The sequence below is a fragment of the Sander lucioperca genome, chromosome 18 (genome assembly GCF_008315115.2).
Source record: "Sander lucioperca isolate FBNREF2018 chromosome 18, SLUC_FBN_1.2, whole genome shotgun sequence".
NCBI lineage: Eukaryota > Metazoa > Chordata > Actinopteri > Perciformes > Percidae > Sander > Sander lucioperca.
Genome location: NC_050190.1, coordinates 7440784 through 7456905, shown reverse-complemented (window position 1 = coordinate 7456905; position 16122 = coordinate 7440784). Strand labels below are relative to the sequence as shown.

Below are 16122 nucleotides of genomic sequence, written 5' to 3'. Positions count from 1 at the left end.
TGCTACCAACCCACGGCCAAATGGACCAATCACAGTTGTTGCGGTCTGCGTCGCCGCAACGTGTAGTTACATTTTTTGAGAGGCGCTCGTCAGGCTACAGCGTAGGGTCCGTGTGGGGTCTGTATCTCCACGTACCTACGTACGTACCCACAGCGTCGATTTTACGCCTTTAAGCTAACCGGCTGCTGGCTCCAGCTTCATATGCACACAGGCATGAGAGTGATGACAATATTCTCAATAAACTCTCAGAAAGAAAGTGTATTTTCCAAAATGTCAAACTATTCCTTTACACAGTCGTAGACATGGATTAGATCTAAACATTTCTGAACAGGTGTGGAAAGTCACTATTTTTGTGTGTTGAGTGTCTAAATGCCCCTTTTGTAAATGTATTTCCAACCAGTAGAAGTCTGTTCCATTTTGGGACACTTAAGTACCATTTTGTGCTATAATCATATGAGGACGACTTTGAGTAGCCCAAGTTCTCATGTAGTTGCCCTCCAAATGTCCCTCTGGTCTGCCCAAATATACTTTTGGAGGAACTCTGGTCAGCCCTTATTATACTCTGAATGCATTTTATAAATAGCTGTAGCTAAAACCAAGAGGGTTTACACAGAGGAGCTGAGATACGCTCAGCATATGGAAGTAAGATTGATGTAAGCGTGTAAAGTTGCTGCAGCAGTTTGATTCAAACCATCTGGTCAGTGTTTACTTGACTCAGATGTATGGAAGAATAACAGGAACATTTAAAAAAAGTGTTGGCTTCAATAGCCAAACGATCAGGCTGATAATCAGGCACAAAGGTTACATGAATGTTTATATTTATGAAATTAACAGCTGCACTTTCACAGTATGTTAGTCCCTTTTTGCAGCTTTTCTGTCCAGTGTTTTTTCCCCACTCTTGTCTCGCTAATGTCCAGTTTTTATTGAGCAGACATCACTATAATTCAGGACATTTACCATAGGTTAATATTTCTTCATATTTCTTGATACAACAAGCCAACTTTTCCCTACAAAATGTTCACTCTGCTCTCTCAAAACCTTTCTGTACAACTGCTAACATAGGCCTGCTATTGATAATTGACAGCTACCCTCCTTCTTAGCTTTAAGCGAGTGTGTGTGTGTGTGTGTGTGTGTGTGTGGGGGGGGGGGGTTGTTCCTACAGAGACACAAATACAGTAGTGTGATGTGTTTGTACAGAAACCACAAACTTTAGGTGCCCTTTCCAAAACATGTCTGAGACTGACTGCGTCGTCTGAGTCCAATTTCACAGTGTATGGAAGGACACACATATTCACACTAAGCTTTAGTCAGCAGAGGGCTTTTAAAGACATAGCCACTAAGTCTGAACTGAAAGCCATGTGGTGCCACATACATATTCTGTATCTTAAAGCTTTTTGACAGATTTCTGACTTTTTGATGGTAGAGATCAGGAACAAACAGGGAGAATGAGGGACAAAATATACAAAGATACCCAGAATTGAACCAAACTCAACATAAAGGAATACTCCAACATTTTGGGAAATATTTACTGGGAGTTTGATGAGAATATGCATTGCTACCAGTGTTTGTGCTAGGCTAGGCTAAACACACCCTGTACCAATCGCTAGGCAACACACGGAGAGAAACTGATAAGGGAGCAAAAAGGTGTATTTCACATTATTCTGAAGTATTCTGTTGATATAGGTTTTTCATTTTCAGCCTCTTTAAAAAAGGGAAAAATCTCCCCACAAACTCACAAAAATAACAAGAAGAAACTTCCATCACTCATCCTTTAAAAATACATCAAATACATCCCATGATGATGGGTGTTGATGTGTGATGGATAATTCATTTGAAGGCCCAAATCCAAACTAGACTTTGGGACATAATGACCAGGTATTTCCAGCTGCTGCAATAGATTCTGGTTTAGAGTTTAGAGTTTCACTCCAAAAGCAGCGGCCGCATTAACACAAATCTTCAACAATCAAAGAGGAGGAACTTTGTTACTATGCAGGCAGTGAGAACGATTTCTCCGACAACTCAATCAGCAAATAGTTGAGGACGCAAACACATCTACAAGATATCTCAAAGAATGAGTGAGGAGGAAATATACAATCTTTGACTTTGTTTTTAAATCAGCCATCTCCCATTCCGACTGGTAGCAACAAGTGCACGTCCCCTCTCTGTGGGTGTATAAATGGAATCCTGGGAAATGTAGGAAATTACTAAGTGAATGTTGTACCAGTTTAGCTTTACTAGTTGGACCTATGATAATATTTTTTACCCTGTTATAAACATCCACTACAGTTTACAGAGCGACTTCCTGCTATCCCTGCTTACACAGTGTTCCTGTGCAATGAGGGATTATTACCAAGCTGTCTGATCATCTGACCTCTTGTGTGACTTCATTGCAGCAACGTCACCATGTCATGATCTTAGCAATATTTTGTTAAGTACAATGTTATCATAACTGATAGAGATGATAGCCAAAACTACAAAAAAATAAGACCTAAGTTGAATGAACTGGAATGATCCTGTGAGGGAGACTGACACCCCTGCAACCACTCAGCGGAAAGGGAACCTTCGGCCTTTAAAAAACTAATTAACAGAAATAACAAGTGGGACATTAATTAAATAAATTAAACTGTTTTTGATGTTGTCACTTTTGTTAAAGGAAACCTTCATCACATTAGGTCACACAACCTGGCAAGTATCTGATTTTAATGTGCTTATGCATCAGTCCAACTTTAATTCAAACCAACCCAATCTCTCGCTCACACATTGAACTCTCTCGCCTCTCACTGAAGCAGGGACTCTCCATACCAATGTGCTCATGGATCAGGTCTTGTGAAAGGCTCAAATCAACCAGCAGCAACAGCAGCAGTTCTCCGGGGATCAGCGTGACTCTTTGCCTCAACGTACAGAACACTTTTGGTCACCACAAAGTCTTATCCTGAGACACTGCATGCACACATTCCCACCAAAACAAACAACAGAGCCTGAATCGGTTTGCTAATCACTACCAGAGGTCTGTACCTTGTTGTGCTTTTGTTAAACTGGGAGTAAAAGCTCCCTGGGCAACAGATAATGTTTTCCTGCCTTGTTGCAGCTTGTTGACCTTTAGAGGAACTTTGTGAAACTTTTACACATAAACCAGTACACATGAGCCACATCAAAGGGTGTGAACGGATGATGTTAGAAACTGCATTATAGATGGACACTGGGAGATAAGATATGTTTCAGGAAGGAGGTTACAAGAAGTCAGGTCAGTCATTTTTCTGCAGAAAATAATCTTATTATTACACTATCCAGTCTCCCTGAAGATTCTTTCATTCAACAAATCGGCCTAAGAAAATCCACAACAATATAACCACAGTTGCTCAAAATGGAACCATGTGGTGGTGGTCCAAACATTTCCTAGAAATTCTAAGAAAGTGCAATTATGGTGTGTAGGCTTTCTTGTCCACCTGTTTTGTAAAGATGCAAATCCATAACATCGGCATGTAATCTTTACTCAACAGAAACCTTAAGACATCAGAAAAACCCAACCTATGCACCACTTCAACACCTATCTGGAAAACAGCTGCAGAGCATCTGGACAAAATCCATTTATTAACAATTTATAAACATTTAAAAGTGGAGGCTTGAAGGCTTATCAGAAAGTGAGGATTTATTACTGCATTATGAACATTGGTGAGCAAATAGAAAACACTATCACAAAGGATTTTACAATCCAAATGTATGGTGTACAACTGATCTATAAAGCATTATAATACATTACTTACATTATTATATAGCTACAACCTATTTACCCTTTATGAATGTGCCTTATTAGAAAGTTGTACTTATTTTACACATTACCACCAGATATTTGGCAGCAGGGATTCCTGCCAATACAGACTATTTTAGTCAATATTTGGCTTTGGGGAAACATTTTGTTTCCTGTTGCAGCATTCCTCACATTTTTCCACCTATTAAAATACTGTATCCTTAAAGTGAAAGCGTTTGTTTTACTAGTATAGACTTTATGAATGGGGCTTGAATTAGTATGAAGCAACTTTAAAAGCACAATGCTGCCTCACAGTTATCAAACCAGTGCCGAAATACAACATATGACGTGTACTTTTAATACCCAGACTATGAGTATATTAAATGTAGCTTGTTTTTGAGTTTTGCTGTTGATTTTAAACTCAAACTAATCTGCCTTACCTTATGTTTCCAGTGTGAGGTTATAACGGTCCCGTGGAGAGAAGAGGGGAGCTGGGTCTTCAATCTTGGTGATCCAGAAGTTCATAAACGGAACCCCTAAAGACAGAAGATGAATAAATATCCCAGTACTTGTGCTAATTCATTTTTTCCTCCAAACACGGGTCCAATTTGCGGGGCAGTAGTCCACCTAGCACCCAATTACTCCTTACAGCGATACTGACTGTAAATTGCCAGCTGTGCAGTCCTCACTGAGGCGGAGGAGGAAGAGGCTGCAAGACTGAAGTGGGCTGGATTTATTCCCTGAAAAGACACTAACTCTTTCATGGATGGTTCTGTAACAGGCGGTCCTCTGTTGCATATCCCCAAAAAACGTGAATTTCACTTATTTCACACGCAGGCTACGTGCCTGACGAGTGCAGCGTGTCCGCAAAAGATTTACAACCGGAAAATAGCTGCAAATAAGCTTCTTGGAAGAAAAAAAAATCATACATAATGTATATATGTATTCCAAAAAAATATATATATACATATATATATATATATATATATATATATATATATATATATATACATATATATATAATATATATATATATATATATATATATATATATATATAATATATATATATATAAAATATATATACAATGTCATCACATTGACCTGCAGTTTAGATAAGGTGACTAACGTTAACCTAAATAACCATGAGGTGAAAACAGCAGAAATATCTTACCAAATATGCAGCCCATAAACCATAGCTTCAAAAAGAGAAAAGTTTGCTCTTTAATTTAACCTTCAACTTAAAAGAATAATTCGACTTTCTTTTGGGACATAACACATTATGCTTATTTTTCGCGCAATATCGCCTCCGAAACTTGTTGCTCGACGTAAAGCGGTGGGCTTAGCGCTGGCAAGCTAGCGAAAGTTAGCTTGCTAATTAGCAAATATTGTGCAAAGCGAACTGCGCTTTCTCCCATAATTTACGTGACGTTGTTCCAAGCAATACTTCGTTTTTGTTTGTATCTGTTACTATGGAACACAAAAAAAGAGCGAAATAAGGTACAACAAAAAACCTTCTGCCCGAAACATTAACCGAAGGTAAACACTGAGGGTGAGGGTCTTGTCAAACTACGACACTTTATGGTCGGTTTTCGGCAAATCACTACGCGGTTTTCAGGTGAACTTCTCCCTCATTTGCATAAAGTTCATTCCCGCGTCGCCTCTTTACAGATGAGATATGACTCTCATGTCTGTATGGTTACCATAGTGTTGGAAAGTAAATAGTGCATTTACTCAAGTACTGTACTTAAGTACAATTTTGAGGTACTTGTACTTGACTTGAATATTTTCACTTTCTACTACTTTATACTTCTACTCCACAACATTAAGAATCAAATACTGTACTTACATTTATTTGATACTTTTCGTTACTTTGCAGATTCAGATTAATAATACAAAATATAATCAAATTAATATTTATTATAATGGATAAAGATAAGACTTGACTGCTACCTGGCACTATAATACAAATATTTACAAGATGCAACATTAAGTAATGTACATATATGTACACACATATCAATAAATATAATTCAATTATGCAGCAATTGGCCACTCTGCATAATGAGTACTTACACAGTATATTTGGATGCTAATACTGCTTACTTATGTATTTTCACAAGAGTACAATTTTGGATGCAGGGCTTTTACTTATAAGACAGTACTTTTACACTGTGGTATTGCTCTTCCACCATTGGGAAAGAAAGCAAATAAACGTTTCTTTAAAAGCTCTAACAAAAGCATCGCAAGTTGTCACAAAGTTATGAAAAGTTCGTATTTAATAGGGACAACACAAGACATTTGTAATGACTCTGTTACAAAAAAAAAGTAATTTTTATTGAAATGTAACGTGACAAGCAAACAAAAGAGGAAACCTATGGAATTAGACACGTTTTGCCTCATTTTAATTCACATTGCTGAGCACATTATTGTATTCTATACAAAAACATGACAGGCACTTTTTTTTTTAAATCAACTTACTGTATATAGAACTTTGATACATTATATCAAGTAACTGACAGCTGAAAAAAAACTGTGTGCACTAAATTTACAACTGTTTTGGGAGTCAGATCTCTTCATTGGGTAGCTGATTTATAATGGTCCCTGTAATCCACTGACGGACCGATTACTGGACTAACAGATGACATTAAAATGGGACGGATGACCATTAAATGAAATGATAGGACAAATAACTCATCAAACACACATCAGAGACACATGGTTGAAAATATTTCAAGTTCTACCTTGCTAAATGCCTCTAGAAACACGAGCGTCAGGAAGCCTGACCAAAACGTACATTGAACTCAAAACATTAATATTTAAGTACAGACAGAAATAGTTTGGGGTCGCAGGACCTTAAACCTCCATTGGAGGGATGCATAACGTTTATGCATTTAAATACGTTTTTTTAGTGAATCTGGGGAATATAATGCCCTAATTTTACCTTAATATTATATATACTATATATTATATCATATTTATCAATATCTATCTTTTCACTTGCTCTGATTTTCCTCTACAAGGAGAGGGTTGCAGTGGCTCAAGGGCACTTCAGCAGGGCAGAGGTTTGGGGTTAGAAAGGGACCTGAATTTATCAATCATACTATACAGTCCAGTCTCACTAACCCCAGAACTGATTGTACAGATTTTCCAATACCAGCAGTGTTGCAAAAACACAGCTTGGAGTAAACAATTGGGTTCATAAACTTTACAAACATTAAGACCTCTAGAACAGTAACAGTGAATGTTTCCATTAAAAAAAATAATAATGGTGACTTTTGGTGCATTTTTAACAATTATGGTGTCAATTAAGAAAGACTGAAATGCAAGTTTAAATGGGAGTCATCATCCAGTGAGGGAAACCTGCTTGTTTCAATCATACAAGCATTTGACATTCAATTAGTGAGAAGTAAATGCTCAAGGATGATACAACACTAATAATACGTGGTTTAAATGCTTTTCAGTGGGGGTGGGGTTCCAGTTTACTAAGAGTATCAGATGGGTGGGAGTACTATCACGACAATATGTTCAACAGCTAAATTGGTTCCTTTTTATTTGGGAGTTAAATCATCTCAACTCTCAAGATATCATCCTATGACTTTCACAAGATGTTATTTAGAACTGCAGGTGTGTACAGTTGAAAGCATTAGTGGATTGATAGACAGAAAATCTATCTGCAACATGATAATTGCATCCTTTTTACTGCTTCTAGCTTCTGAAATATGAGGATTGTTTGCATTTATTTGTCTTATATGATATTAAACTGAATATCTTTGGGTTTAGAATCACAAAACATGCATTTGAAAGAAGTCATCTTTGGTTCCGGAATCTTAAGTCAGGCATTTCTTTTTTTTTTTTAGCTATTATCAGACATTTTATACACTAATAATCAATCAACATATTCAGGAAATAAACAATGATGAATGATGCTTTTCTAGTCAAATCTTTCCTGTGATTATTTTTAAGTTGTACCACCCATCATATAAGCTCATACACTACACAAACTCCCATCCACCTGCTACCCAAGTAGTGTTAAGATGTTTTCAGACCAAACCTGGCGGGTTCCTGCAAACAATTACTTTTTCCAACATTGCTGCATAACACTTTGGTCAGGGAAGGAAACGGGCGCATATCTGCTGCCCACAACAGCAGATGTGAATGACAATTTAGTAGCTACTTTCACCATTTTTCAAACCAGCTTGATTTCTGAGAACATAATAGGACCTCCAAATGTTTAACAATGTTCCTGCCACAACCAAAATTTACCAGTAACTGGCTGGTGGCTGGCATAACATCCCTTTGTGGAATTAATTATGGACAGTCTAAAGTGCTAATGGTCTTTGCAGCAGATTGACGAGAACTTCTTTGAATGTAGTTCAGACAGATTAGGACGGATGCAGGAGCTCCAACAGCGCTCCAACCGCTCCGAAGTAACCCTACAAAAACAGAAAAGAACATCGAGTTAGAAATCATTGAGCCCATCAACGCAATAAACCACATTTGAGGTCAATAAGGGGTCGAGTTATTTACCTCATGCTGTAGGAAGAGTGCCTTGAGCTGTCCTTTAGACCAGTAGTCCATGGCGTAGGCCAGCAGCTTCATAGAGAGTGTGTTCACTCTCAGGAAGTTACCCACAAACACCACTCTCTCTATGTTCTTTGTAATGACAGAACGGGGATACAATTATTAGGGCAATAAGTGTATTATCTCAAAACAGTATAAAAACACAAATGACAAATATTATCCGTGTGTTAAACTGTGATATTTGTGAGGCAGTAATACAACTGCAAATTTCAGTTGAGCAGTCTGATTGCTGAAAGCCTTTCTCCTACAATGCTGATAATGATATTACTTATTCGCAATATTTATTTACTTACATGATATTACTTATTACCGTCACAACACAATTAGTCACAGTAGTAGTAGAAGCAAAAAAAGTAATTTTACCCAAATAAGGGAGTAAATTATACTCTTCATTTTCTTAACTCAACTAATAAATCATATTGACATAAAACTGTTATGCCTATATTATTTAATGCAATTCTCTCCCAAGATACTTACAATTTCCCTTCTTATTCATTTAAATTATTTAGCTGCGTCTTTATCTGTAATGCATTTTGGTCAACATTTGTTGTTTTTAAAAACTTAACTGTAAATAAATTAGGGCTGGGCGATAGGGAGAAAAGTAATATCACGATATTCTTGACCAAATACCTCGATACATCGATATTGCGGCGATATTCTAGGGTTGACAATTGGTGCTTTAACAAAATATCTTCACACTTAGATTTTAGATAAATAATCATCAGTAATGTGGACATAATGTCTAAAAGGGGAAAAGGCAGATAATAGAACAGCTACAACAGTCTGGTAAGTTCAGAAAAGTACATCACTTTACTGTAATGCAGCCTTTAACACCAGTAAAAGACACTTATGTCATATCACGATATCCAAAATCTAAGACGATATCTAGTCTCATATTACGATATAATATCGATATATTGCCCAGCCCTAAAATAAATACATATATTTAACAACTGAATAAGGCTGTGTATTTGAAACATTCTACTTTGACGGCTAAATAAAAAAAATAAAAAAAAAAACCTACATATTCGTTATTGCTGGTTTGTGTCTTTAACTGGTTTTTGAGTTGAACACCTGCTGCTTTGGGCGTTGAAAGACACATGGGTAATGCGGTTTACCTCCTCTACGCCTTCATAGCCCTGTACAATGCTGCTTGATCATGACGCCACAAGGCAGCACCGTAAAGAGGCTGAACGCAAAGAGGAAATGGCCAGCAGGACACGGATTTTTCCACAGACACGTTCATCTAAAGTTTTTTTTTTTTTTTTTTTTAAATGTATTTTATAACAGCGTTGTCCCCGTACCAGAATTCAGACTCTTTCCTTGCTATTGTATCTCGACCACCATCCATCTACTTTGGATATTTATTTATTTTTGCCAGTAGAACACAGATGCCAATAAAATATTATGCAGCCACTACAGCAACTCATTCAATGTACTGACCTCGTTGAGAGCACACATCCTGGTGATGGAGCCGATGTTGTTGGTGATGGTGACCAGTGTTGCCCTGGCCAGGTCCTCTTTGGACACCGACTCCCTCTTGTCTTTGGACATCATGTTGCCAAAACTATCAAATCAAAACACGGGCCATTTTAGATGATGATCAAATGCATCATAGAGCCAAGTGTACAGCCAAATTCTTTTTTTCCCTTTTCTTGAAACATATTTGGAATCTACACGTATTGAAACTGGGAGGTAGATTTTAGTATTCACTAAGGGTGTTGAAATGAACAACAGCATCAACGCATTGCGATGCGGACCTGGGCGATTCTGCATCGATGCAGTGACAGACCATAATCCATTATTGCCTAATGTTACTCGTTTATTTTCCGGTCACTGCTTTTTTTGTTTCTCTCTTTTGTCTGCTGTGTTCAGACTCCGCTACATTCAGGAAGTGGCTTTTTTTAAGAGTATCAAATATTTGAATACTCTTATCGTTAGGCCTGAACGACAAGTCGTTTGTGCGATCTCAATTCACCCCTGTTCGCGATTTAATAAACATTTTTTTGTTTTTGTTTGTTTTAATTATGTAAAGACGTGTTCAAGGAGTTCAGATAGAGCCTGTATCAGGGCCATATTTAGTTCAATGTGTTATATGTCACTATATTTGGCAGCCTACTGTACTTAAATGGCTAGTATGTACTTTATTTTCTTTATTCATTGAAGCCTCTATGTTTACAGGCTTGTGGTGATGCGCAATGTGCTATAGGTCCAAAAAAAACCTATTGTCATGGTTCATGTGTGCAATAAACATTACACTTCGTGAGAAAAAAAAAAAAATCATGGCAGAGAATCGTGATATATGTTTTTTGAAGTATTCACCAACACCGCAAAACATTTCTTCAGAAGAAAACAAGCCGTGAATGTTATTTCCTGTTGCTGTATTCAGTGGTTGAGATGGTTGACATTTGTGAGATGGACATTATTTTTTACGCTGCGTTGATGCGAGGTGCTGTCCCGTCTCTGTTCCCGTGGTCAGAGCCAGAACCAGAGACGGTATGGACAACATCTGTGTCCCAACAGGTGACGGTACGTCAGCGCGGACAGCCGTGTGTCGGAGCTGCTAACAGATAGAAACATGTCGGGAATTAATGTTTAGGCTTGTTACACGTAAATATCATTGCATTTTATCAGCCGTGGGAAGTAACTATGCCGTACTTCAATACAACTGTATGGTACTTTTAATTAAGTATTTTCATTTTCTCCTACTTTATACTATCACTCCACCACAATTCAAAGTCAAATAGGCTTATTGTACGTTTTACTTTACTATTTATTTTATAGCTTTAGCTACTTTGCATATTCACATTATACAAAATATTATGTATAATCAATGATGTATTAAAGTGGATAAAGAGGAGACTTTATTGATCCCGTGGTGAAATTCACAAACTACCTGCCAAGTCATAGCCTATATCTACAACTCAAAAGTAATGCAAAAGTAGTGTAAAGCATTACAATTCAGAGACTAATATATCATATAACTAATTACTCTCAAATGACAGTAACTAGTAATCTATAATGTATTACATTTTAGAAGTAACTTGCCCAACACAGTTGAGGAGATGACGCATCGTGACGCATCGTGATATCGAATCGATTCATTGACATGATAATCGTAATCAAATTGAATCGTGAGACCAGTGAAGATTCACACCCCTAGTATTCACTGGATATTCTACCCGTGGATGAAAACATCTTGCTCATGAGTTATCAAATTGAAATCGAGGCTTCTTGTTTTCACCCTGGGATAGGAACCCGAGTACATTTTGCACTCTCTTGGTTTCCCCGTTTCATTAAAGCAGGCTTGTGACCCACAGTAAAAAGAAAGGAAAAGGAAAGAAAAGAAAAGCTGCTGTAAACCGCACCTTGAGGCTACAGCCCAGCCTGGCAGTCCAAACCTCTCATAGTCTCCTCCATAGATGTCCCGAACCAGCTTGTCCACTCGGGTGCTCTCCCCTTGAGAAGCCATTTCTAGAGCTTCCTCGAAAGTAGAGCAGCCAGTCAGCAGGCAACACAGGCCCAGGAAGGTCCCACCACCGAGGCTGTAAACACACAGATTAACAGAGAAATTATATAGAACCCATTCATATTCTAGAGTAAAAATACATCAGTCTGGACTGCAGGGATTGTAACATATCAGATGGAGTCTAAAATTAAGGGCAAATAGAATTCTCTTCCAAAAGTAATACTGACCACTTAAAAAAAAAAATGTAACAGACTCCAAATTCCAAAACACTCATCTAGTGTTTCTTTCTGAGCACAAAGGGCCCATTATGTCGAGGGAGAAGTAAGCATTCATGAGTCCCTTTGAAAGCCACCAGACAGAGAAACCACACGTGAAAACAGTGGAGAGAGAAACAGAAGAGGAGGGCAACCAAGTTCAACTAATAGATTTCAAATTTTAAACTACTCCCAAAGCAAAACTAACAAAGAACCATTTTGCTTCAACTCACAAGCAAACAGCGTGGTTAAAAATTTTTTAAAAAAAATAAATAAAAAGTGGTTTGGTAGACAACAGCTGAAGAAAATGCTGCTACTTTTCACACCAAGGCACTAGGGAAACACAGAGGGCAGACGTCACCTAACAGGCCACACACTTGACCGGAGTCCACCCACCTGGAAAACCCTGCATCACTTTCACCTGGTATCAGCATGTGTATGGTTCGCTAGTGTCAAGTCACATTTCTTGTTTCCGTTTGTTTTTTCTGCTGACATTTGTGACCAGGCAGTGACACACAAAGCAAAATGAAATATCTTTGATTGTGTAATGCTGCACACAAAAAATTAAATTTTGTTGTCTTTTGCTCATTCTTTTACTTATTTTGAAGATTGAAGAATATTATCTCACCTCCAAATGGAGGTTAGATGAAGGCTTAACTCATCATGAACATAAATTAAATACTCCTCTAAAGAAATTGAATGTGGACTTGAAAGTCACTTAAAATTGACTGTGTCTTAAGTATACCCCTGCAGCCCCTGTACTCTCTCTGGGCCCCACCTTTCAGCAAACTAATATATAAGATATAGAGGGGCCTCGTGCTCTATATGAATTATATCTTATGAAATGGGGGCAGCCTGCTTAAGGCAAACTGCAGCAGGCCCCGTGGATTTGCATTAAGGAATCATCAGCACATAATACTTAAATGTGTACAATTCCATTATATGACTAATATTAAATGACTACTAATCAGTGGAAATTCACAGTAGATCTCCATCACTGATCATTACCTGGTCCCTGTAACGCGTTTGTAGTTACTCTCAGAGTAGACGGCCAGGATGCTGACCCCAGACCCTATGTTGACCAGCAACAGAGGATAGGGGTTCTCCAGTGTATATGGCCTCTGGATGCAGCGATCTGGGTCAGTGGGGTTTTCAAAGTAGTAGCACTCTGAGGGTCCGCTGGACACCACCGAGTCGATGTACAACACCCCCCGGATCAAACAGTCCAGCTCATCAAGCTTGTGAAGCTGCAGGTCTGCCATCTTTTTGGTGAGAGGAAAGAGAACACTGATAACATCACTGAGGGGATAAGGTCAGGAGATCAGAGGCGGGAAACTGGGGGAGGAGGGAAAGCAGGGGGGGTAAGAAAACAGGAACCTTCATTACAATTCTATCGGAATACATCTCACCAAAAAGAAAACACATTGCCTATATTAGGAGGGTTATTGAGCAATTACTAGTACATCCCACAGTTTGATAAAAAAAACAAAAACACTTAAGGGACCTTTAGTGCAACAATCTTGATTTATGTGTCCAGATTGATTAACGGATGCTTTATCATAGTCCAAAAGGCAAAAATATTTTTAACAATGTGTCAAGGTGCTCTCCATCACTGGGTGTTCTGTTATGATTACACACATCCAACAAATATCTTATGACTTTCCAATTCTCCCTCCTTCCTGTGAAATCTTCACTGTCCAGCCTGTAAAAGCAAACAGAAGAGAACAAATGCAGACCCACCGTGCGGAAATCAGCCTCAAACTTGTACGCCCCCCCTCCTGTGGCGCAGAGGGTGGTGTGAAGGCTGGAGAAGTGCTTGTTGCGGCCCATCTGCAGGAAGGCCGGCAGGTCATGCGTGGGGAAGCGGATGAAGTGCAGGTTGCCTGTCCTGCCGCACAGAGTCAGGTCCTGCAGCTCCAGGTGGACATCCCTGATGCCCGTTTTCCCATAGGCGGTGTTGGAGGTTAGGTAGCGCCGGATGCTCTTCAGGTTCTCCACCTCTTCCTGCTCCTCCTCTGCTGTGATGTCTTTGGGCTCAAAGTACACCAGCTTCACCAGGGTGCCTCCAATGTCCATCCCAAACCAGGGAAATGCTGCATTGTATGAGATAATAAATGCCACAAAAAAAAAAAAAAAAAAAAATCACTAACATTTTTTTTTTAACCTAGAATCATAACATCTTATCATATCTGTAATATCTAATGGCTTAGTGACAAAGAGGATAACTAGAGCTGATGTCTCTATGTTGGCCGACATAACGGCAAGCAGCTTCATCCACAAAAGCAGAAGTACAGTGTGTACCGCTAACGCCATCTTGTTGCAAACCAGATCCTGGCTATTTACTGCCACTACAACTCACCGATATTACGTTGTAATACCAACATTATTTTGTCTGTTTTAGCATCATCCCAGGACATTATACAACACAATATATTTAGAATAATGTATGCAGCCTGTTAACAGTTTCAAGATTTTCTTTCCAAATCTGTAACGTTATTTTTATTGCCTTTTTTGGGGAACGCCTTTGATTTTTGTATACATACAGCGAGGCGTTTCCCAGTAAATACACTAAGCCCATGCTAGTAACGGTAAAACCTACGCGGCCTTGTTTTCTTCACCGAGTCGCTCCGTTGCCTCGCCGTCGAGTTGGAGGTACGCCGGTCGGATGTGGCTCTTCCTGCGGACGCAGCTGCCTCATTCTTGGGCTCGTTAATGAAACAACCGGGCATCTCCTTGTTGGACCGCGGCTGCTTCGTGGGCGTTTCGTCTTCGTCGATACTTTCATCGTCGCATTGGTGGCCATTGAACGCCATTTAAATGACAAATTCACTCCATATACTGCAGTTTATGATAAATAAAACCAATAAACCTCAAAGATGTATGTAGACAATGAAGTCCAAGGCTGGGCTGTATGCGCCAGCTAATTAGCTAGCTAGCTAGCGAAGTAGATGAGTGTCGTAAACGGCAGGGGTACATGTCCTTTTTATGTACGCTGTCAAGACAAAGGTGGGCGGGGTCAGTTGGTGATTGAAGGACCTAGAACCAATCAGAATGCGAACCCGCCAGTCTGAAGATAAAGGAGGCTGATGTCACATTTTTCTTGAGTTTTTCGTTTTTCCACATTTAAATACATCGTATGTATAAATATGAAAACAAGCACCGTTTTATCACAAACAAATGTACAAAATCCTAAATATTTTATACATACAGTATATCCCACCGATTCTCCACACTAGGGAAGAAGATGGAGAATTATTTTGCTCATAAAACAAATGATGCAATTAAGGGAACATATAAGAATGTTATTCTGCGTTATGAAAACAAGAATCAGAAAATAAAACAAACATAAATGTATTCATTATATTTGGTAACATTCATAATGTGGTTAATATATTATTTAATAGGGCCCGAGCACCAACAACGTTGGTGAGCAAAGGGCCAAGGCCCTATTGAAATCGATAGAATTATTATTTTAGGGCCCAAGTATGAAAGTGCCAAAGGTCTATTCCAGACTGCAAAACTATTTTTACATAAAAAGTAATAATAATAAAATTGATTCCGATTATCTTTCTGTCCCTTGTGCCGTGTGACATAAGTCCAATAAAGTCGGGGTAGATAGTACACTTTTAGTCTTGACATAAACTTGTGGTTTCTCTGCAGGGAAATCAACATGCACACTCAATAAAGGATTTTTGGAATTTTAGTTTATTGATATGATTTTTAAAGTGCATAGCTAGAGACAGTGCTTAAACTGAGAATACAATTTACATGTGTACCATTGACAATACATTTAATCTACAAAGCATCTAACCCATCTTTACAACTCAAATATCCTCTTAAAATTGTGTAACACTGCCTAAATTTAAGTTGTTTTTTTTTTACATTTTTTATATTGACAAACTTTTTACAATAAAATATCATCTCAGAAAACATTACTTCTCAAACTTGTTTCTATTTTAAAGGAGAAAAAACCTATGGAAAAATAAAATACCATATTAAACATGTACACCAAATGATGTCCAGATAGCACACAACTGCTTGACAAATGCAGCAAGATATGCTTATTTC

General features: G+C 38.4%; 2 protein-coding genes across 11 annotated transcripts in view; both read right to left on the bottom strand.

Annotated features, from left to right (window-relative positions):
• The window catches only part of loxl3b (lysyl oxidase-like 3b), a 29746-nt gene extending 25155 nt beyond the window's left edge, over window positions 1-4591 (bottom strand). For 3 of the 8 annotated variants that reach the window (XM_035994852.1, XM_035994853.1, XM_035994851.1), the window contains exon 1: window positions 4189-4582. The gene's annotated coding sequence lies outside the window, so the exon portion shown is untranslated. Of the gene's footprint in view, window positions 1-4188 lie in introns of all 8 variants that reach the window. The other 5 variants (XM_035994848.1, XM_035994849.1, XM_035994850.1 and 2 more) reach the window with 4 other exon arrangements.
• Window positions 4592-6068: 1477 nt separating this feature from the next.
• pank2 (pantothenate kinase 2) lies at window positions 6069-15068 on the bottom strand. 3 transcript variants are annotated; one of them, XR_004106839.2, is made up of 8 exons: window positions 14654-15066; window positions 13795-14147; window positions 13063-13316; window positions 11700-11876; window positions 9775-9898; window positions 8278-8403; window positions 6378-8183; window positions 6069-6334 (listed from the first exon to the last, which is right to left on the bottom strand). XR_004106839.2 is itself a non-coding variant. In XM_031310017.2 (7 exons), exons 1-7 carry the CDS (start codon window positions 14865-14867, stop codon window positions 8133-8135), a joined length of 1266 nt encoding a protein of 421 aa, XP_031165877.1. In that variant the 5' UTR covers window positions 14868-15068; the 3' UTR covers window positions 6069-8132. The 3 variants fall into 3 exon arrangements, 2 of the variants coding, with proteins under 2 accessions (XP_031165877.1, XP_031165876.1); XM_031310017.2 differs by having other exon boundaries at window positions 6069-8183; window positions 11733-11876; window positions 14654-15068; XM_031310016.2 differs by having other exon boundaries at window positions 6069-8183.
• Window positions 15069-16122: the final 1054 nt, after the last annotated feature.